The sequence below is a fragment of the Aulonocara sp. 'chitande type north' Nkhata Bay genome, linkage group LG15, assembly GCF_057382095.1.
Source record: "Aulonocara sp. 'chitande type north' Nkhata Bay isolate Kocher_YH1m ecotype deep benthic linkage group LG15, A_spYH_male_GT1.1, whole genome shotgun sequence".
Taxonomy (NCBI): Eukaryota; Metazoa; Chordata; class Actinopteri; order Cichliformes; family Cichlidae; genus Aulonocara; species Aulonocara sp. 'chitande type north' Nkhata Bay.
This window is the reverse complement of record NC_141358.1, coordinates 31,126,425-31,152,890: the sequence shown is the minus strand read 5'-3', so window position 1 is coordinate 31,152,890 and position 26,466 is coordinate 31,126,425. Positions and strand designations below refer to the sequence as shown.

Sequence of the window (26,466 nt, the reverse complement as noted above, 5' to 3'; positions counted from 1 at the left end):
CTAACAGCCACACAACTCATCGTGACAGGAGGTAGTGAAGGTGGATACATTTAAGTTTGAGAGCCAAAGCAAGGGGTGTCAGGGTGGGATCGGTGACAGAGGGATAGCAGCGAGACTGAAAAATGTTTACATGATAATAATGAGACCTGTTAAAATGTATGGTTTGGACGTGTTTGCACTAACATAAAGACAGGGGATGGAGGTGGTACTGAGTTGACTATACTAAGATTTTCATTGGGAGTGACAAGAATCAATGGGATTAGAAATGAGTATATGAGAGGGTCGGATCAGGTTGAGTAGGTTGGAGACAAAGTTGGAGAGGTAAAGCGGAGATGCTCGCAGATGCACTGAAACAATGTTAATTACAGGATAATTGTCTTCTCAATTCAACACAAATTTGCTATAAATATATAATGCAGGTTTTTGAAAAGTATTATTTAAAATGTTGCAATTCTGAAATAGAAAATGAGATTATGAACACAGGACAATTTGAATCTGTTGTTCTTATTTATTTGCGCTTATTTAAAGTAAACAGCACATTTCCAGATAGCCACATGCTCGCAGAGGTCGAGTCTGCAGTACCGCAAAGTCTACGGTGACCCTGGATGGTTATGTAGACGGTCCAAGTACTTTGGTGTAATGCAAAGGCTAACTGGAAGAACCAGAAGATGGCAGCATGTACCAAACAATAACACCCAGCATCAGTCATCTGTTCATGGTGAAAGCGCCAATGTCTTCTCCAATTATACATTGTTTTATTATTTTTTTATTTAAAAAATACATGTAAAAATGTATATTTATTTATTTTTAAACTGGGGTCACCTTTCACTTTGAACAGATTACAAAAAAGAAAAAAAATGTCGGTCATAAAGCATCAGTGTGATAAAACATGTAGACAGGGGCCCAGGAAGTCTGGTAAAAACATCCGGTCCATATGTTCCACCACTGACTCCCTGATAAGCCAGCATTGTGTGGGGCACCTTTAACTGCCAGATTTTCACTCTGAACTTCATTTTACTCTGTCAGTGTGCACAGCCTGTTTACCAAACCTGACAGAAAAGGAAAAAAAAAATGTTGCTCACATATGTGTGCGTCTCTGTGGGGAACTCTGCTGATGTCCAAGCTTTTATCAGCTCCTGCATGAGGTGCCTGCGGGTAAACAGAGCTGCAGCCAGAACCAATAAATCCACTGTTTGTTATTGTTTCAGGACCTGCACACCACTCCACTCAGTCTTATCTGGTGGATCCAAAGCAGCCAAACGCACGTATTCTTCCTAAACGGCATGAAGTTACATCTAATACATGAGAATCTTACAGAAAAGCACTATGGGGAATCAAAATGACATTAATATGTTCAATGAGAGGTCTGTCAGTCTTTTGCCTGCATTGCCTGCTTTTTGCAAATTTTACAGAATTCTTAGAAGAGACTGTTCATGAAAAATGCTTTTCCTCAAGTGTTACCATTATTGGGAATGCTGTAAAACCCAAGATCCAAACCCTTCCCAGGATAATGTGGGCAAAACACTAATGTGTATTTGCCCACGTTAGGTGAAATGGCAAGAACATGACCTGTGCAACAATTAAAAATAAAAACAATTTCATCAACAAAACTTTGACCATTAAGCTACCCTTCCAATATATATCCATCTCTCTCTCTCTCTCTCTCTCTCTCTCTATATATATATATATATATATATATATATATATATATATATATATATATATGTATATATATATATATATATATATATATATACACATCTATCTATTGATTTTTTTCCCCCTAAAACATTACATTAAAGAATGAGCTCATGCAACCAGTGAATGTTTCACAGTAATCTCAGTAACCTCCACACATACTCAATATTGTTATCTCAGTTCCAGGAAGCACTGAAACACACAGTCCAAATGCAGGACAAAGAGGCTGATTAAAATCCAGACACACATAGCCTAAAGGAAAACAGCAATCCCAGACTAAATGCATGACAAATGCTACAAGAACACATGGCGCACAAACAGATGCACTGACAAAGGGAAAGGCAGGACTATATAGCATTAGACAGAGGTGAAGCCCATCAAACACAAGTGGAACTAATGATAGCGGGGCAGACAAAGACAAAAGTGGGCATGCAAGGTAAGCAGGAAGTAAAACTACAAGGAGACACATTAGAACTAATCTTCAAAGCAAAACATGGACATAACCAAACAGAGAACCCTGGCACATAAAGAATAACCCTAATAAACACAGAAGGCACAGAGAAAACATCAGAAACAAATAAAACCTGACATGATTCTTCAGACTCATCGCCTAACAGAGAAATGTGCAACACATTTTGAACACACACCAAATCTGAACATATCCACAAATGTTGCTAGATTTGAACAAATCGGAGATGGTAAATTCCACTGATTATTCACTTACATGAGAACAGGTGGGACATGCGCATGTAAGAAGGTGACATCGCCAAACAGGAGACGCAAAGCAGGCTGATATCAGAAGGACCTGAACCAACTTGTCTCACACTAACACATCTAAAACCAGGTGAGAAATAAAGGTCTTCCTGTGTTCTACTTGAGATGGCTCTACCTTAGACTGATGTTGAAAGGGTAGAGATTGGTGCAAAAGAACTGACAGTAATGGAAGAAATAAAGTCTGTGATAGTGAGAATTGTTTAACATCAAGTTTTGGAGATACAAGGCAAAAGAACCAAATTTATGATCTATGTACAAACCCACTTCCATTAAAGCACGTTCAAAGTTATAACTGTTACACGTCGATTTGACAGAAGAATACGTAAGAGCTCAAGGTCCTTGATGGCAGACATATGAAACAGCTCAAGGATGTCACTCGTTTCCCTCCTCTCCTTCACTGAGGAGAACAAATCCTTAAGAACAGATTGCCTATGAAGCAGGAAGTTTTAGGCTCTGCTCCCACTGGGCTCATCCATACTAAAAATGTATGCACTTAGCACTGTAAAGCACTTTAGCTAAAAGCTCCCACCAAACACTACATTAAATATGGCATCCATAATATTTTTGGATTTGTTTGATAAGTGCTCTCAGACCTCGGGCATGCTGCTGGCAAATGCAAGCATACGACTGCCGATTGGTTCATTAAGAGGGCCAGGCTCTTACTCAAGGTCAGCGCACACTCCAGCAGACAGAGGCTCCCTTTGTCTGCTGGAGCGTGTGCTGATGAAAATGCTAATGAAACATTTTTATCATCGGGGAGTCGTTGACTGCCGTGTCCCCAGCATGAACTGGACCGAACCAGCTGTTTGTAGAGGGTTATGGCTCTGTCACTGGAGAGGAGAAAGCAGTGAGCTCAGCACATCCAGCACTGCTGCCTGCCATGTACTGGCTGTTCGAGGAATCTGAGCAGAATGATGAAGAGCTTGGAGATTTGTTATAGGCATCCATAAAAAGCACCCGTGAGTGCTGGTCACACTAAATCATAGAAAGTGCATTAAAAGTAAAAAAAAAACCCCAAAAAAACAACTTGTTTCGAGGTGTTGCAACAACAGGATGCTGTTGATACCATAAGGAACAAGGACAAGCCTAATAGGCAATAAAGCAGAGAAGCACCCGCTGATCCTGAGATCTGCTGTAATTCTGAAACATTTCCCAAGAATTGAAGGTATTTGATCAATGCGCTATTTCCAGACCATTATAAAGAACATGTGAACACCAACATTGGTTTCTTATTTCACAGCCATAAGCTACATTCATAGTTTTAAAATACTACTGTATAAACAAATATTTTGACATGAAATGAATCAGCTTTAAGCAAGACGTCTTCTTCTTCTTCTTTGCTGTTTGGAATAAAAGAAAAGAAGAGACATTTCATAAGCTATAACTTCATATGCTCATTGTTCTCATGTGACTCAGAAATATACTTCCTCCTACCCCTTATAACTTAAAGTCAAGTCAAGTCAATTGGACTTGTACAGGTCAATGTACCATGTAAAGTCTCAAAAATGCTTCACAGACAGGACATGTAATCATCATCCTCGTCTTATTAGGATAATTTTCCTTCCTCACAATAAGATAAATAGGATATTACCCTTTCCCCTAATTCACACATACCTACACAGTGTAATGATATAACACCTATAATAACAATGCTCTTGCCAATGTTTGTTTGTGGTGCTAAGTACTCTGCAGTGTTAGGTGAAAGGTTTCACCTAACAATGCGAGCTCAAAAAAATTAATTCCTGTCACTTATATTGTAAAAACAAATATTGAATCTTGGATCTGTATTAGCAAAAATTGCGTCTATTTTCATATTTATATTATTTAAAAAAAAAAAATGCCAATCGGGATGTAACAGGATAGAACCGGTGACTTCGTGCATTTGATTTGTGACATGCTTATTTCGGGTATTTAGGGTATTTTTAGGACAACTCGCCACATAAAACGTTCTAACCTGAAGGTTTCTGCAACCATTACACACTAAGAAGCTGAGGGATAGCACATTCTGTCTCCTGCTGGCGGAATAATCTTATTTGAATGATGGGAATTTCCAAACAGATGCAGCTTTGTGGCCTAATGCGCTTAGCCGGAGAGATGGTCCAAAAAACCAAGTATATATGCCTCCCAGTTACGTAGCCCATAAACAACGTATGCCATGGCTGAGCCTTTCAAAATAAAATGGTCGTTCTCACTCCAGTGTCTTGTATCACTGCGCTGGACTAGTCAAAAATCATTTTATTCTGAAGTGTGCACACGGAAGTACAACTCTTTGGATTTTGAGTAGCTTTGTGAAAGGTTAGCTAACGCGGGCTAGCCTGATATGGAAGAAGAGGGAGCAAGAGGAAGACTGAGGGTCTACCTGAGAAAAGCGGACTGGCTGGGACTAGTTCTGAGGGGTGATTTCGAGAGATAACGTTACATACTGGAAGGAATGTCCTCCTGGCTTACAACACCACAGAGATAGCTAAAATCACTGGACAGCCGCAATCACTACTAAAAACATGAAGCTGACAGCTGCGGAGCGCCTGTTAACAACCCGCCACCGTCGAGTTTAGCTCCCCGTGGCTGCAGCTGGACATTAACGGCGACGGCACCTCGGGAAGCGTTGTAGCCAACGGGAATCTTTGTTCGCGTTTTTTCCCGTTCTTCTTTTTTTTCCCTTCTTCCATGGGACACAACTGGGCTTTACCTCCGCTCTGCCGTTGTGTTACCGCCGTGACAGCAGCAGTCTTCGGCTGGTATCGACTGGCCACCGTGGTCCCTGCATCTTGTGGACTCCTAGCAGCTAAAGTTTTTTGGCTTATTTGACGGACGCGGCAGTCATGTTTGCTGTACGAATCGTCACCGCAGACTACTACCTGACAAGTCCCATTAAAGACCTGGACGTCTGCTATTCTGAATTCAGGGAGAGCGATGTGAAGAAAGTGCCGGTGGTGCGGATATTTGGAGCAACACCAGCAGGTTAGCCTTGTCCTGTGTTTTATTCTCGTTGACTCTTCAGTAAGCTAAAGCTTGCTGCACGCGGCGTGTCACAGGTTTGTTGCCTTCGCTGCTGCTGCTGTTTGGACACGCGCGCACAAACACATCCGCGCTGTATTGTTCCGAGGAAACCTAACGGGTGTTTTATGTATGTGACAGGAAGATGTTGTAGGGTGTTGACACGTTTTACCAACGCGGCATGCAGCCCTGTTGCAGCAGTGGGAGCCCTCCGCTGTGCTTTGTTTTCGCTCCATCGTGGTGCGGTGGCGGACACCTTGTGTCTGTCTGCCACATGTGGCATTCAGGGAAACTGGTACCTTTCCCCTGCGATGCTTTTATTGTATTTATGGCAACCTGTGGAGTGTGGCTGGCATGCAGATATATATATTTATTTATTTTATTGGGGGGGTTGAAAGGATAACACCATTTTGTTGCCTAACTGTAAAATGGGTGACAGTATTATATGGTGGAAGAAAAATGTATAGAATAATTACTGTATCATGTGTTGATAAAGCAGGGCAGTCGTGACTTTACATTGATAGCCTTGACAACAGAGGTTGTCATTGTATACAAAAAGGGAACATGCATTGTGTGAGTGTGTAATGTTCAGCGCTACAAGCCTGGACAAGACCCCTACAGTATGTGGAGTAACTATCGTGGCTTGCAGGTGCTGCTTTAGATAAAATATACAGGACAAATGTGTTGCAGATATTTATTGTAGATGTGTGTTTTTTCTGAACTGTGCCACATGCCCTGCTCTTCGGTAAAGCCATTACAGCCAGGCATTCTGGCCACTTTAATCCCCACAAAACAAAAGAATGGTTTTCCTGTACAATGGCATAGCATTAGCAACCTGTGCCAAATCCTCCGGCAATCACTGTGCCCTCTTTTCAACCTTGTTTGATGGGTGAAGACACATTGCAGTGTAGTGACTATAGATATTCTTAGCAAGGTTTGTCCCCAGTGGGGGGGAAATGGTGAGTTACACTTGCCCCCTCGCCCAATCAGTGCTCCTGGGTCGCAGGATGACCTGGAGCAGCGTCCAGCAGGATGTGCCCTCAGTGAGGATTAAAGGCTTTACAACGGGGGGGGGGGGGACAGCGGGTCATGGTGAGGAAGGTGTCTGCTGTGGTTTGGCCCTGTTTGTGTTCAGGTCTGCACGTTCACATGCATTGCTTCTCATGCAAATTGAGTATACAGACCCAGAAACTGCAGTGATGGCTTGTTAGGTGAATTTTAGTGTGAATGATAAGGTCCAATATTAAAACCTGAAGTGACTGGTGGTGTGGATAACATTCATTGTTTTGCTGGGAAACCCTGCATCCTGCCAGTCATGTGGACGGTAGTTTGATTTTTACCACCCAACTTGCCTCAGATAATGTGACTTCTATCCACCAGTGGTATCCTCCAGCAGGACAGTTATCTGCACAACAAACATGAAGAGACCAGTGTGTTGACCCGGCCCCTGAACTCCCCAAATCCTTATCCAAATCAGCTTCCACCAGAGAACAAGCCCGTTCCATGGATGTTCTACGCGTAGCAAACCACAGAATCCAGAAAATTTGCTTCCAATGTTTCAGTGCCTGACACCCAGACGTCTTGTGTACGTTATGGAGGGAAGAGCTATTTTAGTGGCACAAAGTCAAAGCAGTTGTTGTGGCTGTTCTCTGTATGTTATTAATTAATACCTTTTTCTCGTCTCAAAGTGTAGTAGTAGTAATGATAGTGATAAGCAGATCCATTGTTTGAACGTTAATGGTTCATTTAAGTAATTTTTAAACACTTTTTTGTCAAACAATTTTATTTCCCCTTTCTGTTTGATATGAACTGTGATAGTGAACCGCATAATCTAGGCTTCCTGTCAGATAAGTCTTTGTTACCTTGGGCTGTAAGAAGTCATCATAATTTGATGGCCTCTTAATAAAATGTGGTTGACAGTAACTAATATATTAATGTTTTTGGTGTTGGAAGATTTAGGAGGCTACACACGTGTGCAAAAGTATGCATCTGAAGGGAGGTGTACACTAAAACAACTAAATGGTACAGTTTTTTTTTCTTTTTTTCTTATTTGCCAAAAAACCTGTAGCAAACACAAGTGCACTGGTGCAGGTCACTCAGCTGAATAATATCCAGCCACATTCCACTTGTGTTTTTCCTGCTCTGACATGCACAAATGTCTGCAGTGAAAAAGAGCCAGCTACATAATTGTCATAACAATGATGGTTTGTCGATACGGTTGGTTTGACCCACGTGTGTTTGCCAACACACTTGTCTAAATGCCTATGCCTCTGATCCTATCTGATTGGTTAACATTCTTGAGTATGCAGCAGTGAAACAAAAGCGAGGATCCCAGTGGAGCATTAAGAGCTTTCATTGATTGAGTCCTTACAGGTTCAGCAGCACACGAACAAGCCTCGTTTCTCTGCTGTGCGTGTTGTATCTGCAGTTTGAATATCGGGCTCTGTGTTGTTTCCACTTGCAGTAATGACAGAGTATCTTGTCTGCAGTCTGTGCATTGCGGTCGATGCCCTGCAGATTCTCATAGTCGGATCCCTCTCTCGTTCAGTTTATGTATCAGTTGTGTGGCCACATTTTCAGATTTAAAATTACATCACCATCTGGAAAGCATTGAAGTGGAGAGGGATCTCTTTCTTTCTTCCTTTCCTGCAGCTTAGAAACAAGCCACACCTACTAGAAAGTTTTTTTTTTTTCTTCTTCAGATTTCACTTTGCCTTTTATGGTTTCATTGCGTTGACTCCTCAGACTGTTCATGTGCCTTTATCATTAGCGTGTTTACTCTGGTGTAAGCGGTCAACAGCGCATCCACACCACGTGGCTCTTTCCACAACCCCAGGCCTCATATTTCCTGTCCTTCCCTGACCTAAGCAACGCACACTCCCACTGTGTAATTTGATGCCAAGTTTCCTGCTTTTTTCCCCCTCCCCACTCTTTGTTAGCATTCAGAGACTGTCCTGCCTCTGCAGCACACATACTGTACATGCATGCCCATCTTTGGTTTAGCTCAAGAGGAAGACAATACAAGGAATCCTTTCGTTATAAAAGTTATTGGTGCTGTTGAGGTGCCGGAAACCTTTTAAGGGCATGCATCTCCAGGCTTGAAGCTGACAAGCTAGATCTAGATACGCTGACGGGGCCTGGTCCTCGTGGCAACAGGAGGCACGCTGTTTTGGTTCATCGCTTGGATGTGTACACTAGAGTGTTTGTTGGGTACGCATGAGAGCGGAGAGGGGGAGAAAGTGCATGACCAATTGACCTGAATGAGAGGGCCAAGCATTGAAGCCCAGAGGGTGGTAAAAATGAGGGCCTCTTTTTCTACTCTGGCCCTTTCCTTCCCAGGTTTAGCACTCTCCAGGGGAACCCTTAATACCATCTGAAGGAATTCCTCCTGATCCATTAATAGGATAATAGGCAGACTAGAAAGGAGACTGGCTCATTAAACAGAAGGTCATTGTTCCCTTTACTGTTTACTCTCCTGTCTTTCTGTCGAACCAGGGTTCACTTATCGTATGATTAAGATGTTTAGTTGTTGACAGGTTTTCTCTGGAGTTGCCTTTCGTTCTTTTCCCCCACTGATTTTACACTTTTGTTTAAGTTTAAGTGCAGGTTTACCATAGTGATAGAGTAGAAACACAAAAGAAGACCGAAGGCTGCTCTGCACTAATCCTCCTCCTGTGATGTTTTTTTTTTTTCTTCCTTCCCTTCAGATGAGGCCCGGCTTCTTGTCAGGGTTTTTTTGAATCTTCAATAGAGGAAGAAACATTTTAGAGTATTTTCGATGTGGGGACACAGAGTTACTGTTCATTTGAAAATCAATTAAATACTTGATGTTCTACATGCAGAGGACAAAGGAGGTGTTTGGGTTTTTTGGTTTTTTTTTTTTTTTAGCAGTACTGGCAGTTACTTTTTACCAGTATGTTTGGAGAGCATGTACAGTGACTTAATGTTTTAAGAAAAAGGTATGTTATTATTTTTAATCTATAAATCCTGTATGACTAATAGAGGTGGGAATCACCATACATCCCACGATACGATATTATTGCAATTTTTTAAATATTTTGCGATATTCAGATTCTGTACATAAAGGTAAACTTTATCAATATTCATTTTATCTAATATCAAAGTCTCGCACTCAGTCTTTCTCTCATTTCAATCAGTTTTATTGTTGACAAACTGAACGGTTTGTATTACAGTCTAGTCCAACTTAACTGAATGCAACCATCTGGTACAATTATAGCTATTCTGAACTATGCAATTTATGAAAACTATGCAGCCCATTCAGCAACTGAAGAACTTGAAAGTAAATTAAAATAAAATATAATTTTACATTAAATAAAAAAGTTTTAAACTTAATTAAAATAAAACATGTCTTAAATTAAAATAAGTAAACTGTCATGTTTATTGCTGCCAAAAAACAAGTTAAACACATTTGGACAGTGAAGGAATGTCAGGATTCTTGCTCAGAAAAAGGATCAACATGCTCTGAAGTCAGAGTTCCAGTCCACAAAAACTTTTTTTGTAACAAAATATCGATTTCTGCTGTCCCTGTATCGCTACATTATTAGTAAACAAAATATCACGATACTACACAGTATCGATTTTTTTCCCCCACCCCTAATGACTAATGCTTTTAGAAGTTATATATTTTGGTTTGACTTATTGACTCTTCTGATCGCGTATCTGACGTCAAATGTTTCCACAACATTGACTTCATAATCACAATACTCAGGACTCCCCCCCCCCGTGTCATTCTTTATTGAAGTGAATGTGACTGTTTCCAAAGATTTGCTCCATGCCTGCCCTTGATATGAAGTGACAAAGCCCAGCCTCCTGTGTTTGTTTCATTGGCTTTCACTCTTAACTCACTGCTAGGGCTGTAACCAGGACTAACTTCTCTGAGGACAGATTTGCATTTATAATTGTTCCATATCTGTCCATCTATGGTTGTAGATGATTTAACAGTTGTTGGAAAATGTCTCTCGCATACTAACGAATGTGTGTGTTTGTTTGTTTGTGTGCACATTAGGGCTGCCACAAACGATTATTTTGATAGTCGACTAGTCACCGATTATTTTTGCGATTAGTCGACTAATCAGATCATCATCCATTAGACGTAAAACTACAGCTTATTGCACCAGCAGCATCTGCTCTTATATAACTATCATTAGCTTACAGCTTTAAGTGTTTAAGGTCTGTGCTAACTAAAAATAAAGACAAGATGATAGTTTATTAAATTTTAATGAAATTTGCAGATTGTTTCGGTGAAGTTTAATAAACTCCTTGCTATCTAAAATATAACAGGACACTGGAGTATATTCTGGAGCATCTCACACTTCTGATAATCAGCTGTCTGCTTGACGTTTATTCAGCTGTGTAAAAACTATAACTTTAATCTCAGACAAACTGATTTACTCAGGAACAAATAAAATACTAAAAAAAAAAGCCAAACAATAACATTTTAAGTTATCTAAGTGACTCATATATATTTAACCTGAGTAGCGAAAGACGGCGGTGGGTTTGAAAACGATTTGCGGGGAGTCCGGTGTTCTCACGGCGCTAGTGAGCCTAGCCCCCGGCTCGCTAACGAGCTAGTGGGTAACAGACGTCTCTGAAAACGTCGGAGCGCTTTTGAAAATATGTGGTGTCCTGATAAACTGAGCAGATATTTGAGGTTTACACAGCTACATTCTCGGCTGAAAATATGTTAAACGTTTATTTTGTGACCCAGAAAGAATAATAAGAGTAACATTAAAACTAACTAGCTGCCGCCATTGTTGGAAACTGCGCTGGGCCGCGCTATGAATTCTGGGACACAGCTGCTTCTTCTTCTTCTTCTTCTTCTTCGGGGTTTAACGGTAGCTGACATCCTTGTACATGCAATGCTGCCATCTTCTGTTTCAGTCCGTTATTACACTCTTAAATCCTGCCACTTATTCCTGCGTCTTTTGTGATCGTACAAAGTTTCAAACGACGCGTCGACTATTAAATCAGTCGTCGACGATTTTGATAGTCGACGTAATCGTGACTAGTCGACAAATCGTGGCAGCCCTAGTGCACATGCACATTAGTTGTAGCACATTTCCAGTTCACTCCAGAGGCAAGTCACCACACTAGCAGTCGCTCTGTACTCATGGTCTGCTGGTAGTACTACCATTTTTGTAACATCTCCATTGAAGCGGCCTACTGACATCCTCTCTGGGGTGTGCTGTCTGGTTTCAGAGGGACTTAACCAGCAGCCAGGGGAGCCACGATGAAGAGCTTTAATAAGTAAACAGGCAAAGTTAAGGCTGTTCGATATAACAATATATATCTGATGACGATATAAAAACATCTATCGTTTAATTCGTGGTGTCGCAAAATAAACTGTTTACGGCAATATTTTTTTTTTCATCGTTTTGATGGTCACTGTAGTGGCTATATTAATTTCTTAAAGTTCTCTCTTTCTCTTGTATTTAATATAACCAAAATATGGACGGGCAGGCGGTTGTTTTTATGCGTTGTCATTAGCAACAACGACGGTAAAACCATCGCGTGTCCGCTTGTTTATTTTCCACATAAACCTTTCACAATAAAGCTCAAGATCCTGTTGGGACTTTTCAAAATAAACTGAATCACGTGAAAGAGTATGCGGAGTATTTATGGATGAGAAGCAAAAAAGAGCCGTCATGTGCTAAAAAATAAACCTTAGACTCAAACATTAGAACAGGCTTTTCCCTGCATCACGCCGTGTTATAAATACTCACAAAGAAAACGGCGGCTGTTACAACTTATGTCTAAAAATGTATAGTTTCATGCATTGGTTAAAACACTCGACTCCAGGTACACGACGCCCAGCTGGAAACGCTTCACGCAAGACGAGGTGCCTGAGATTCACAGATTTTACAGAAAATGTTAAATTTTTGTTATTTATATCGTTATCGGGATATAAGATTTTCGTCATATCGCACAGCCCTAGGCAAAGTCCTCTGACTCCAGTTCACATAGGCCTGTGAGCGTCACATATGGATACGGAGGAGAGTTTGTCTCTGTCTGAATGCCAGAGTACCACAGCTGGTCTTTGTGGTGGAATACAGACAGAAAGGCTGGATAGATGCAGCTAATGAGGAACATCTAGCCAGAGGTGATGAAGTCATTCAACTTTGTGATGTGTTACTGCTCGAGTGTAATTCACATTTGGCAATTTTCCAGATCCTTTTAATTTTTTTAAAATGCTCAATAAGTGGAAGGCACCGCATCTAATCCAGCATATGGCTCACACATTAAATTGACCAAAATAACTGTTTTATGGTTATGAATGTAACACGACCACGATGCTGTGTCAGCCTTTAATTTCTATGTGATTCCAGAAAACACTAAACAAATACAATTCATGCAACTTAATTAACCAAAGAAAGTTCCAAGCATTCACTTCAGAGTAGTAAACATCTGAAATGCCCCTGGGGTTGAAATTCTTTGCAGTGTACTTGGAACTCGACAAAGATTATCAGAGTAGTTGTAGTAACCAGCCGCAGTCAGTCGTGACTACACGGTGACAGGCGGTGGTTTTTGTGCCTTGATTGGCAGGACAGTAGAGCAACAAGACAGGGAATATGGAGAAGAGAAAGTCGAGGTGTGACTTGCAGTGAGTGGTTCAGTTGGTGAGGATCTGGATGAGGGGTTTCCTCAGCTTGGTCTGCTTTTGTCTTGAAGGAGCTGTGAGTGTACAGAGGCTCCCTCAGTGTCCTTGCTGCTGTTGCTGCTGCTGCGACAACCTGATTGATGGCTGTAATAGCTCCCTCCGGCTTCTCTGTGGGTAACCGAACTCATCACTGTCGAGGGCACAAGCCTGACACTGCAGCATACTTTGTCCCCAACACATTCTGTTCCCTTTCACCTCGATTCATGCTGAGGTAGTAGAGGTGACTTTACATTAACACCCAGAGCTGCTGGATATCTCTTTTTCGCCCCACAGGTTAGATCAGTACTGTAGTTCCTATTGTTCAAGTCTGACCCTGCCACCCCTCCCCCTAATATTCTTTTCACAATGCTGCATCGATCCACTGAAAAGAATCTATCTTCAGCGTGTGCTCCTTCACGGTGAGTTTAAAGCACCTGCTCGGCTGCCACTGTAACTCAGTGTCATTCCCACAGACATGTATGCAGCAGTACAGTAAGCACTTGGAAAGCTTTGTTTTGCTGTCTCCTCTCATTCTCTAACCAGTGAAGCCAGCAGCACTGCCAAAGTTAACACAGATGGAATACACACATGTTGACTGCCTTCTAACATTCCTGACAAGGGCTGTACCATTACAGCATGCATTATTTGAGCAACGTTTTAAGGAGGTTCTCTGTAATTCAACTAAAAGAGAGATATGGAAAGATAATGTGCTTCTAAATTGCAGGAAGCTTGCTGTTATGTCGGGGGAGACCCATGTATGATTTATACAAGCCAAAAAGATGGCTTCTTAGCAATAAGGAAAGCTAAGAAGTAATCACTTTATTCCAATTGTCTCATGTTTGATTTTTGTAAGTTATAGAATATTAGCACATCTGCAGCACAGATTGTTAAAATTGTAAAGGCAAGCAGTCAGCACCAAGTAAAAATGTCTTTCTGTGCATTTCCCTGTTTGTTGTGCTCTCTGTAAAGGTGTTTTAGCAATTTTTTTTCTTCAATCTGATTTCTTATCAGAACACTCGGCCTGTCTGTTTTCCAAGTCAGTAGGGCACGCAGGCTGTGACAGTGCGAGGCCTTGGTGGTGCTGCTGTTGTTGTTTTTCTGTAGCTGCACAAGCTGCCAGATGGCTTTGCCAGCGAGGTAATGTGATTTAGCTCTGTGACGAGATGGATACCTACTAGAGAGGCAGGAGAGGTAGGCTCACAGGCAGTCGTCGCCTCTGTTTGGCTCTATGGAGAAAGAAAAAACAACATTTAATGTAAAGTGCAAAAGAAGGGCAAGTTCTTCAGTATGGCACCATGTCTTCTTTTTCAAAGCAGGTCGTTTCTTTAATGTGGTTCTGTGTGGTCTGAAAAGGGACCACGTTGGCACGTGTTGTTGGGTCATTTTAGGCCCTCGGTTCAGCGTCGGTCTCTTCCTCTTTCCCTGCACCATTGTCCCCTCAAAGGAGGGGAGGGAGAGAGAGGGTGGGCCCTGCTTTGTGCACCCAGCCTGTGAGAGTGGGAGACTTCCCACTCTGTGTTCCCTCAGGGCCACTGGCACTACTGCAAGAGAACTCTGCAGCATTTCAAGGCAGATTAAGACCTTGTTGAAAAAGAGTGAAAGAATTTGGCAGGCCGAAGAAAGCTTGAATCAGTGCTGGTGGGGGGAGGGAGGAATGCTTTGAACCTACCATGCTATGCCATTCAGCATTGATATTAATGAGGCGTGCGTATGTGTGTGTTGGTTGGGTGTACGCACGTGCACTTACAAAGTCAAATAAAGCAGATAAGTTTGTACCAGTAGCGATGGGTATATCTGCAGCTCGGGGTGGAGTAGCCTCCTGTTGCTTCAGCGTGTAAGCTTTCTTATTACACCTTCTGTTCAGTGATAGAATTTACAGGATTTTTTTTTTTTGTCTGTTTGTCTGTAGTAATTGAATTATAGTTTGGCTTTGGGATCACGTAATGCAGTATACTTCTCTGCCAAGAGTCCTAGATCAGGTCCAGTGAGATGGGATGGAAGGATATAAACAACTAAATTCTTCTGCAATGTCAGTAAGCCAATTGTGTTGTTTTGGTTGATGCTAGTTTTTATACAACTCAGACTGGATTCAATTCAGTGTTTCCAACAGATTTAGAGTTTGTACATTTGGGCTTTTTTGTTTGTTTGTTTTTTACAGCCACTCTTATGTGCCGACAGACAAGACCAAGTTTACCCTGATCTTAAACACCAGGAAATTTTAAGGCAAAACCTTGAGCCATTCAGTTAGCTAATGTGAATTAATTCTTGTGTTTACATATATAAAAACGGTTCTGTGAAATGTGCAAATGCTACGACTTAATGCAGCTTTATCTATTCAGCTGATATCCATCCACTGGTGGCCACTCACTGAACAAACAACACTGAGCAAACAAAAACAAAAACCAGTCTTGCAGTCTTTTTCATACACAACTGCACAGCTCCAACTGAAAGGGTTCTTTTTGATCAATTTTTAATTCCATAGCACTGTACAGTCATTTTGAGGGCAGGCTTATTAAAAAGGGGAGGGGGGAGGGACGTTTTGCAAGCCAAGCTCTAAAAATAGCCTAGCTTGTATTAGAGCTGGGCGATATGAGATTTTTTCATATCACGATATGTTTTTTTCATTTCAGGCGATAACGATATCTATCACGATATAAGCCAAATAACTATATTTGTAAGATTTAAATGTGCCGTTGCTCACAAGTAAAATGTGAAATAATCAGCAGCTTGTTTTTATTTAAATATTTATTTCCCATAATAAGTTCAACAGGGTAGATGTACTTAAGGAACATGAGACTTTTTCAGATAAATAAAGGCAAATATTGCAAACTACACAAAAGGCAGCCGCTAAAGCGTTTAAGTTTCAAAATAGAACAAACGAAACAGACTAAATTGTCAATTCCACTTAGAAACAAAATATTAATTCTAAAAATAAATCTTAGTTTGTTTTACAGAAGAACAGACAAAACTGACTAACTTTTGTCAATATCAAATAAACTGAGAACTAAAAGGAAATTCTCAATCTCTCCTTGTTGTATAGCTGAGCTTTTCAAACAGTTTTAACAGTTACTTTAGTCTGACAAAAGTCGAATGACGAATTAGCGCTTCCAGTCAGAGACTGAGGCTACGTCCACACGTACACGGGTATCTTTGAAAACGGAGATTTTCCGTTTTCGTTTTAAAAAATAATCCCGTCCACACATAAAGGCAGAAATGAAGGAAAACGCTGCTATGAACATGCCAAAGCAGCAGGTGGCGCTAGATTCCTAACCGTGCCGAAATGTTGGCCAATCAGAAGTCTAGAAGCCTCGGTGGGAAAAAGTAAACAAAGCTGGGGCATAGAAGCAGAACAGAGTCGTATGTGTGGAGGGACAGTAACTTTGTGTATATGTAAGCATTTAAACACTGCAGAGAGTAGAATTAACAGTAACAGTATTGTAGAAATTCATTTCACCGAAACAATAACGTGGCGCACAGTGTGACGCATGCACCAGTTTATTGTATTTCCAGACTTGCTTTCGGCACAATTTACAGTGCACGCTACTCTGTTTTTTGTCAGACTTGAAATAGCCGAAATACCTTCACACTACGGAACTTCTATGGCTCTTCCGTTCGACAATCTCTCCGGCATTGGAACCATCATCTGTTTTCTCTTCGGTCACGCTCGGTTGATTTTTCTAGTTGGCACACTCATTTCCTCCATTATGCGCTGGCTCCATTACCCGCTGGCTGCTTCCCAAACAAACACACGTGCGGCTTGGCACTTGTGCTGTACGTAACAAGTCACGCGACGTGATGCTGCGGCTGTGATTGGTTCGGCTCTGCGCTACTTAATTTGGATTGGCTGACCTTCTTTTTTTTTTTTCTTTTTTCTTGAGGACAAGAGCGGCGAGGTCTATCGCGATAGCTTAATTTCTCTATCGAGTCAAAGTTATATCGCGATACATATCGTTATCGTTCTATCGCCCAGCTCTAGCTTGTATGTACATATGTAAGGGCATGTGTGTTTGCAATGTGACTGAGCCCTGTCTCTGTGTGACTAGACAACATTCTGGTTGCTGTTGTTTAACTGGTCATCAACTCTTTCTAAGTGCATGCTGAGTGTCTCCAGTTTGTGAGGTGGTTCTGCATTTGTGGCAGACACACACAGCCTCCCATCTGAGAACTTAAAACCTTTTGTTCCTCGAGGAACTGTGTCTAGACCTGCTCTCTGTTCTCTGACTGTAATCTGTTGCCATCATAGCAATAGCTCAGCTGCAATTTGGTGTGTTTGCATGTGTCGTTATGGCTGTCCCTGTGTTATGTCGAGCGAGTGGGAGGAGAGGGGGATGGCGCTGAGAGGAAGAGAGGGGAGGAAAGAGAGAGAATAGGCATTTATGAGCCTTGCTCGCCCAATGCAGCAGCTGAGCTGCCGTCCCTGCTTCTCGTGATGTGTGGCAAGAGCAAGACATGCTGTGAATATCAAATTTCGTCAGAGCTGAGAAAAGGAGGGCAAGCAGCGCTTGGAAATCACTCCAGTTGTCTGGCGAGAGATTGCTGCCCTCTGATAACCGAGCTGCTCTGGACACACGCAAACAGCATCCTCTAGCACCGTGGCAACCACTGGGCTCTAGCCAGTTCTCCCCAGACTCATTATGAAATCTGTAGCATCTCTCTGCAGTTCTCGCTGTAATCCGACTGTTTATAGGATTTCTCCCATTTCCCTGAAATGGAGTCTCATTTTGATTTCTTTTCATATTTTATTGTTTTGTTAAACTCGTCATATCCAGCTGCAACATTTTTATTATTAGTCTATTAAAGTAGCTTTGCATGTTTAAAACCATTCAAAATAGTCAAAATTGATCATATACTACGACTTGGTGCAGCCCTCAATTCATCCGCTGTCTGAATTTTTCTTTTTCTTCAGTAATCAATACATTTTTCACCCTATTCATTACACTGGATATAAATGAGTGAGGTTTAAGGGCAGGCAGTGCTTGGAAATCATTTCAGTTGTCTGGTTTGAGATTGCTGCCCTTTGATAAGTGAGCCTCTCTGGACACACACAGGGGTTGTGCAGCTGCAGTGTTCAGCTGCATAAGCTGACCACAGCCCAAATAAGATTAACAGCAAGAATGTTAGAAGAGAGACACGGCATTTTAAGAAACCTGCACTGAAGTCTTTGGTCGAACTCCACAACAGCAAAGATGGTGAAAGGCATATAATTTAAAACGGGGAAAAAAGCCTGCATGAGTCAGCAGACGTTTCTGAAACTGTTGGTTTTTATTTTTAAATGAGATTTGACCTGCAGTTCTGTGCATGAGTTTTGGTAATGGACGTTTCGAAACGATTGTCCAAATAAGGCTATGTTCACACTGCAGGTTTTAATGCTCAATTCCGATTTTTTTGATCAAATCCGATTTTTTTTTTTTTTTTGTCTGGTTTTTCACACTACAAATAAAATGTGACAGCAAACGCCCGTGCTTTAACAATGGCCACCATGCTTTCTCGTTTGTCTTCTCCGGCGCAGATAATTGGCGTCTGTCTTGTGTCAGTGACGTAAAAGACTGATTCAATGACCATTCTAACAGCAGTCGCTTTCTAAAACATCAGATATGTATCGGATTCAGCACCACATACGAAAGTGACTTAGGTCGGATTTGAAAATATCAAATAGATTTGTGCTGTTCAAACTGTCATACCATGATTGGATATGGGTCGCATAGGGTCAAAAAAGTCGGATTTAATGCGCTTTCGCCTGCAGTGTGAACGTAGCCAAAGTGCCTGACATGACTTCTGCTGAATAACAAGACTTGTTTCTAGAACAACACTTTGCCGTTTTACGTTTACGTGTTTAGAAGGTAGGTGGCGATGTAGTCTAAAGTCCCAAAATATACTGAATGAGATCTCTAAATGTTCTCGATCCTAATTAGTTCAACCTTTTGTGGAAAGCAAAAAGTGACACACTGGTTTAGGAGGAATCACATTCTTTTGGGCTGCCAGTAGGAAGAGAGACTGCTGTGCAGCGTTCAGAAGCCTTCTTGTCACCATAAAGCCATTTCCTCACAGTTACTACAGGTCTGAACTTTTCTAAACGTCACCTGGTGGAGTTCTATGTGAGAATGCACATAGAACGTGAGTGAGTGAGTGAGTGAGTGAGTGAGTATCGATCTATCGATCTATCTATCGATCGATGCAGGCGCTCTGAGGATTTCCCCTCCACTTGTCATGGTTCCTGACTCTCTGTCGTCCTCTTGCTCTCCTCCTCCTCCCTCTACTGCTGCCCCTTACATTCTTTTGTTTTCCTCGATGTGCTCTCCTAATTTCGAGGGTTTTCACTCTCTGCCTGAATCACATCAGCGTTTCCTCTCATTTCTGCCCGCTGTCCTTCCCACCTCCTCTCTCTCTGCTCTCAGATTGTCCTGGAGTGGCGCTGAGGGAGAGCCGCTTCACCTCACACACGGAGGCAGTGTTTACAACCAGAGCAAGTTTGGCCTTTTCTCTCACCCTGTCAACTCTCCCATCCCCTTTCCATTGTCCTCCGGAACTCAAACCTTCACACACACAACTTTAAATCTCACTCTCCCTTCAACAGCCACCTCCTCTTTTCATCTCGTTGCCTCACACGCTTGCTTGAGCATAAAGTGGTGGAGATCTAAATTGGCAGGAGCTAATTGAGAGGGGTCAGTGGGCTTTACTTGGACTTCATGCTTTACGTAAAGAAACCCAAAACAAAAAGCAAGAGTCAAATACAAAATATGTATCAGTAATCAACATCACATGTCTAGTTAAGACTACAGAACAGACGAATAAAAGTTTTTCTTGTAGTTTTTGCACCTCTCATTGTGGAAGTGGGGTGTGGGGTAGCTGCTTTGACAGGGAACATGAGTGGAAAAATAAATATAAATTCTCTGCTCTATGATTGATTGTGTGCAGTGAAGCCAGGTTTTAATTGGATTTCAATTCTCCTCTGTTGCATAACTTTTTTTTCTTTATTAAGCATTGCATGCTGGTGCAGCCTAATTGCACTATACTGCTCCTACATTTTCACCCCCTCCTCCTCTTCCTCCTCTTGTTTTGCTCCAGGAGTCAGGGCTCCCTGATCCCAGCACAGCCCTCCCCCAGGGCTGTGCTTTCTCCTACATGGCCTACGCTCATGCTCCCCATATTTATGCACAGTGCTCTCGCCAAAGAGATCTGCTTTTTCCCCTCCTCCCTTTCTCTCTGTTTTGAGGAGGAGTTCAGCTGAGGATATGTGGGAATAAAGTGTCCTAGTTCACAGGGTTCTTCCTGTAAACTCTCAGCCTGCTAATTACTCTCCCACTGGATGGACTGCTCTTTTCTCTTTGCACCCCCCTTTCTGATTACTCTTTTTTTTTTTTTTTTCTTCTTCTTCTGACTCTCACTTTTACTCTCTTTGCACTGTTTTTCTCTCTGTCTCTTGTCTGTTTCTGTCCACACTCTAGTTTTTCTTTGGCCTCTCTCGGCCCTCCGGCTGTATCCATATTAGTTCTACAAGTTTCAAGTGGTTTTCTAAAATGTTTGTAAATTTTTGTATCAGACATTTCACCTGCTCATGGCAGTTTCTGATAATTTATGACATGCTTGTTGTTTATTTTGTTGGTATTATTTGCTTTAATTTCTTAATAACAGTGGATCCTTACCAGATGTATGTCAGCTGTCATAAATGGAATTGATTTTTATCAATTGCTCTGACAGTAAGCTCCATAAGAGCCACAAGAAAAGCATCTCTCTGCACATTGTTCTCTGCGATGGACCTCCTCTCTACATTGATTGTTACTGATTCATGTCTTCGCTGCCCTTCCTCTGACTCAGGTGACTAGAGACATGCAGGCTGTGAACTCTTTGACGTGAACTGATCCCCCCCCCCCCCCCCGTCTTTTTCTTTTATCCCAGGAAAGTTGACTGAGCACTAGGGCTGTGTTACGGCTCTAGCCGCCTAGACCCCTCAGGGGAACGTAACAAGCTGCCACAAACGATTATTTTGATAGTCGACTAGTCATCGATTATTTTTGCGATTAGTCGACTATTCAGATCATGCATCCATTGGATGTCAAATGTACAGCTTATTGCACCAGCATGCATCTGCTCTTATATAACTATCATTAGCTTACAGCTTTAAGTGTTCACGGTATGTGCTAACTAAAAATAAAGCCAAGATGATAGTTTCTTAAATTTTAATGAAATTTGCAGATTGTTTTGGTGAAGTTTAATAAACTCCTTGATATCTAAAATATAACGGGACACCGGAGTATATTCTCGAGCATCTCACACTTCTGATAATGACTTGTCTGCTTGATGTTTATTCAGCTGTGTAAAAACTAGAGATGGCACGATTCCACTTTTTTATGTCCGATACCGATATCATAAATTTGGATATCTGCCGATACAAATCCGATATAGTGTGTTTCTTAATTAATAAAACCGTTTTTTTTAATGTCTTGCTGCATTTTGTATAAGTTCATACTCAAGTTTAAATAAACAACAACACTAAAGCTATTCTGTTAAAAAAAAAAAAAAAAAAAAAAATACACTGCACCCAAAATATTTCATAGTTCAGCAATACTGATCAATCTAATAAACTTAAACCTACACCATCCTCCCTATTCTGGTATTTTTAAAGAGTACTTAGCAGAAATATTAAGCAACCTAACTAATAGGGTTGCAAACTCCCAGCAAAAAAAAAAAAAAAAAAAAAAAATAGGGAACCACCCTCCACCTCATGATGCTTGATCAACGTAATCAACTTTAATTTGATGCAGTGTGAAAAAAACACACAGAAAAAAAATATTTTTCTACAATAATTAAATAGATTCAACATCTTTCTTCAACAGAATTGCAGACTGCACAGATGGTATCTTTCCAAAGGAAAAAGTACTATAGCTTACTAGGGTATATATATTAGACTTAATAGTCACTATATACAGTAATGGAATTCTATACATTTTACATCAGATTAAAACTTTGGGTGTAAGATTCAGATAATTATTTACTAAAAGCTTTTATTTATTAGACATTTTAAATGAGAATAAGAAAGAAAAGTATGTCTTTGTGCCCCCTTTTCCCTGTTAATGCCCTATTGGCCCCCCTGGCTAAACTTTGCTAGATCCGCCCCTGCACAGTTACCAGCCGTCAGCTACGTAGAAAAGGATCCTGGTGTAGAAAGTAATATTAAATAAATTCTAACAACAGCTTATCAAGCCTAAACGTGCTGCTGTTGTTCAGCTGCTGGTTTCCTCTTTCTGGCGCGAAGTGGGCAAAAAACAAAGAAGAGAGACGGACTCGCGACAGAAAAGCCGATCAGCTGATCATTAAGCATTTTCACGACTGAAGTACCAGCACGAGAGAGAGAGAGAGAGAGAGAGAAGAGGCAGTCGCTCCATATATCGATTGTTAAGCTTAACATGGGAATGCTTTACAAACATTCAGAGATGAACTTACACACTTGCTTTACTTCTCTCTGGGATAACTTCCTCGAAGATGAAATGCCGGATTGGTAGCGAGGCTACAAATGCACACAGCCGCTCTATCACGTGAGGCATACTGCTCCGAGTGCTACGGTTATGAGCCGAGTTACGCCGTGTCGCAAGTTTTGTGAGGTGCTTTTTTTTGATATTTAATGGATCGATTACATTTTTTATTTCTCTCCGATATCCGATCCAGTAATTTACGCCAGTATCGGACCGATACCGATACGTAATATCGGATCAGTCCATCTCTAGTAAAAACTATAACTTTAATCTCAGCCAAACCGATTTACTCAGGAACAAATAAAATACTAAAAAAGCCAAACAATAACATTTGTAAGTTATCTAAGTGACTTATATATGTTTAACCTGAGCAGTGAAAGACAGCGGTGGGTTTGAAAATGATTTGCCGGGAGTCCGATGTTCTCACGGGCTCTAGTGAACCTTGCCCCTGGCTAGCTATCGAGCTAGTGGGTAACAGACGTCTCTGAAAACGTCGGAGCGCTTTTGAAAATATGTGGTGTCTTGATAAACTGAGCAGATATTTCAGGTTTATACAGTTATGTTCTCGCCTGAAAATATGTTAAACGTTTATTTTGTGACCCAGAAAGAATAATAAGAGTAATATTAAAACTAACTAGCTGCCGCCATTGTTGTAAACTGAGCTGGGCTGCGCTAAGAATTCTGGGACACAGCTTCTTCTTCTTCGGGGTTTAACGGCAGCTGGCATCCTTGTACTTGCAGTGCTGCCATCTTCTGTTTCAGTCCGTTATTACACTCTTAAATCCTACTACTTATTCCTGCGTCTTTTGTGATCTTACAAAGCTTCAAACGACGCGTCGACTATTAAATCAGTCGTCGATGATTTTGATAGTTGACATAATCGTGACTAGTCGACTAATCGTGGCATCCCTACTGAGCACACACGCTCTTTCTTAGGACTGAACTTCATTACTCGTTTTGCTTGTACTTTGCTGGTACCAGACTGAGTGCTGCAAAGCCACAGATTTTTTTTTTTTTTTTTGTTAGATTTTGTGACAGCAAAACATAAGTGCACTGCTATTAGTGTAAGAGCCTGTGGAATATTTCTGTGAAACATAATTCCAGGAAGTTAAGGATTTTCAGATGGCACAGATAGAGATTGTGGCAACATTTGGAAAGTTCATCTGAAAACCTGATCTGAGATGATATTTTTCTTTTTTAGCATCAACATGTATCAGCTGTGAACTGCAGTGAGTCAAGGTAGCCTCAAGCACGGGAGGAATGGCTAGTGTGCTGACCCATAGCCACAGTTTCAAACTGTCATGTCTGTTTTGATATCAGCCTGCGTCCTTTTATTAGACCGCGCTGTGCTTCTCATGCAGGTCATGTCTCACTCGCCGCATACATACTCTTCCCATAGATTAATGTGAATGATGCACTTTGGCTGTCAAAGATCGCTGTCACAGAGTAAAAACCCATCTCAATGCACCAAACACATTTTCATGTATCTGTCCCAGTCCCATGCCTCAGCCAAGCCACGGCATGTGTCGGTTTGTGTACTGACCTCACAGGTAGTACACAATAAATACACACACTCACACACTATGCCCTCACTAGGGCTGCCACGATTTGTCGACTAGTCACGATTACGTCGACTATCAAAATCGTCGACGACTGATTTAATAGTCGACGCGTCGTTTGAAGCTTTGTAAGATCCCAAAAGACGCAGGAATAAGTGGCAGGATTTAAGAGTGTAATAACGGACTGAAACAGAAGATGGCAGCACTGCATGTACAAGGATGCCAGCTGCCGTTAAACCCCGAAGAAGAAGAAGAAGAAGAAGCAGCTGTGTCCCAGAATTCATAGCACGGCCCAGCTCAGTTTCCAACAATGGCGGCAGCTAGTTAGTTTTAATATTACTCTTATTATTCTTTCTGGGTCACAAAATAAACGTTTAACATATTTTCAGCCGAGAATGTAGCTGTGTAAACCTCAAATATCGGCTCAGTTTATCAGGACACCACATATTTTCAAAAGCGCTCCGACGTTTTCGGAGACGTCTGTTACCCACTAGCTCGATAGCGAGCCGGGGGCTAGGTCACTAGTGCGGTGAGAACACCGGACTCCCGGCAAATTGTTTTCAAACCCACCGCCGTCTTTCACTACTCAGGTTAAATATATATGAGTCACTTAGATAAAGTAAAAATGTTGTTGTTTGGAATTTTTTTTTTTTTTTTTTTTTTTTTTTTTTTTTAGTATTTTATTTGTTCCTGAGTAAATCGGTTTGTCTGAGATTAAAGTTATAGTTTTTACACAGCTGAATAAACGTCAAGCAGACAGCTGATTATCAGAAGTGTGAGATGCTGGAGAATATACTCCGTTGTCCTGTTATATTTTAGATAGCAAGGAGTTTATTAAACTTCACCGAAACAATCTGCAAATTTCATTAAAATTGAATAAACTATCATCTTGTCTTTATTTTTAGTTAGCACCTTAAAAGCTTAAAGCTGTAAGCTAATGATAGTTATATAAGAGCAGATGCTGCTGGTGCAATAAGCTGTAGTTTTACGTCCAGTGGATGATGATCTGATTAGTCGACTAATCGCATAAATAATCGGTGACTAGTCGACTATCAAAATAATCGTTTGTGGCAGCCCTAGCCCTCACCGGGACAGAAAGTGGGACGGCTGCTGTCAACCTTCAGCAAGCTGACCAATTTAAACATGTCACACTGATGGTGTATCCCACAAGTTTACTGTATCCGGCCTTTAAGTGATGACGTGATAAATCCTGCTTCCGGGCCCAAACTACTCGTTTAATAAGGCTTTTTTGTTTTGTTTTTTTTACATGTTTTAATGCTTTGTATCTTGTTCTATTTAATCTCAACAAGCCCCTAAAAACAGTCAGTGATCACTGTCTGCCTCTCTCGGTTTTTATTACCGCTAATCATTTTAAAGCTCAGTTTTTAAAACCTTACGATGTAATTCCAGCCCAGGCCATGCAGCAGTATATTAATAACTAACCTCGTATTGTGGATGGATTATCTCAGTTATTCTCCCGACTGAAGTTTGGTCTGTTTACAGTATCCTGCCATACGATTGGATTTGTCCCGAACCTTCGGGAACCCTTGCGTTAACTTTTATTGAATGGGAAAAAAGTTAGCGTTCATCCAGCTTTACTGTTAATATTATGCTAACATAGCTGTGTCGCTAGTGATCACGTAGCACATCATTACATAACAGTTAGCCAAACTTCAGTAACCCTACAAATGTCACTGCTGTTTACTTTCCTGTCTTCATTTATGGAAATGGCAGTAGAGCTGTACGTCTTAATTTGTTTTGGAAATCTCTGTCAGAACATGCTATATTATATTTAGATGGAATCTAGCGAGCTAACTTCCTGCTAACGTCTAACTCCGTTAAATTTCATAAATTCGTTTTTCATAGATGCCTGGGTGGTAAACTTAATTGTTACACCTGGTAGAGCAGCAACGCTGATCATTTTATTACAGGTGAAAGGATTTAGACAGTTTTTAACTCTCAGTGATGCCACAGTGATTGTGTGACTTGGGGACCTGCAGCGGAGTTTGGGCCCAGTCACGGCTAATGATGTCAGACTTAAAGACCGGATTGAACTACAGCTGGGCAACTCTGCAATCAAGTGAACTAGTTCCTTTTTATACATATAAAAAACAGATTTGAACACATACAGGCATAGAGGAGAAAAGTAGTAATCACCTAATTAGACTTCACTTCACCTTCAGGATTGTGGGGTAGGCGTTCAGTACTGTGTTATGCACACTTGTTTAGAGCTTGACATAAATTGGGCATTCAGTCTTTGTCTACTTTGATGGGGATTTCATTCACAGTCCCTGTATGCTACACATTATGG

At 41.2% G+C, this 26,466-nt stretch overlaps 1 protein-coding gene across 1 annotated transcript in view; it reads left to right on the top strand.

Annotated features, from left to right (window-relative positions):
• The first annotated feature begins 4,770 nt into the window (after nt 1-4,770).
• The window catches only part of rev3l (REV3 like, DNA directed polymerase zeta catalytic subunit), an 88,014-nt gene continuing 66,318 nt past the window's right edge, over nt 4,771-26,466 (top strand). The window contains exon 1 of the mRNA XM_086262873.1: nt 4,771-5,433. Coding sequence (XP_086118999.1) covers nt 5,295-5,433 — 139 coding nt within the window. The 5' untranslated portion in view covers nt 4,771-5,294. The remainder of the gene's footprint in view (nt 5,434-26,466) is intronic.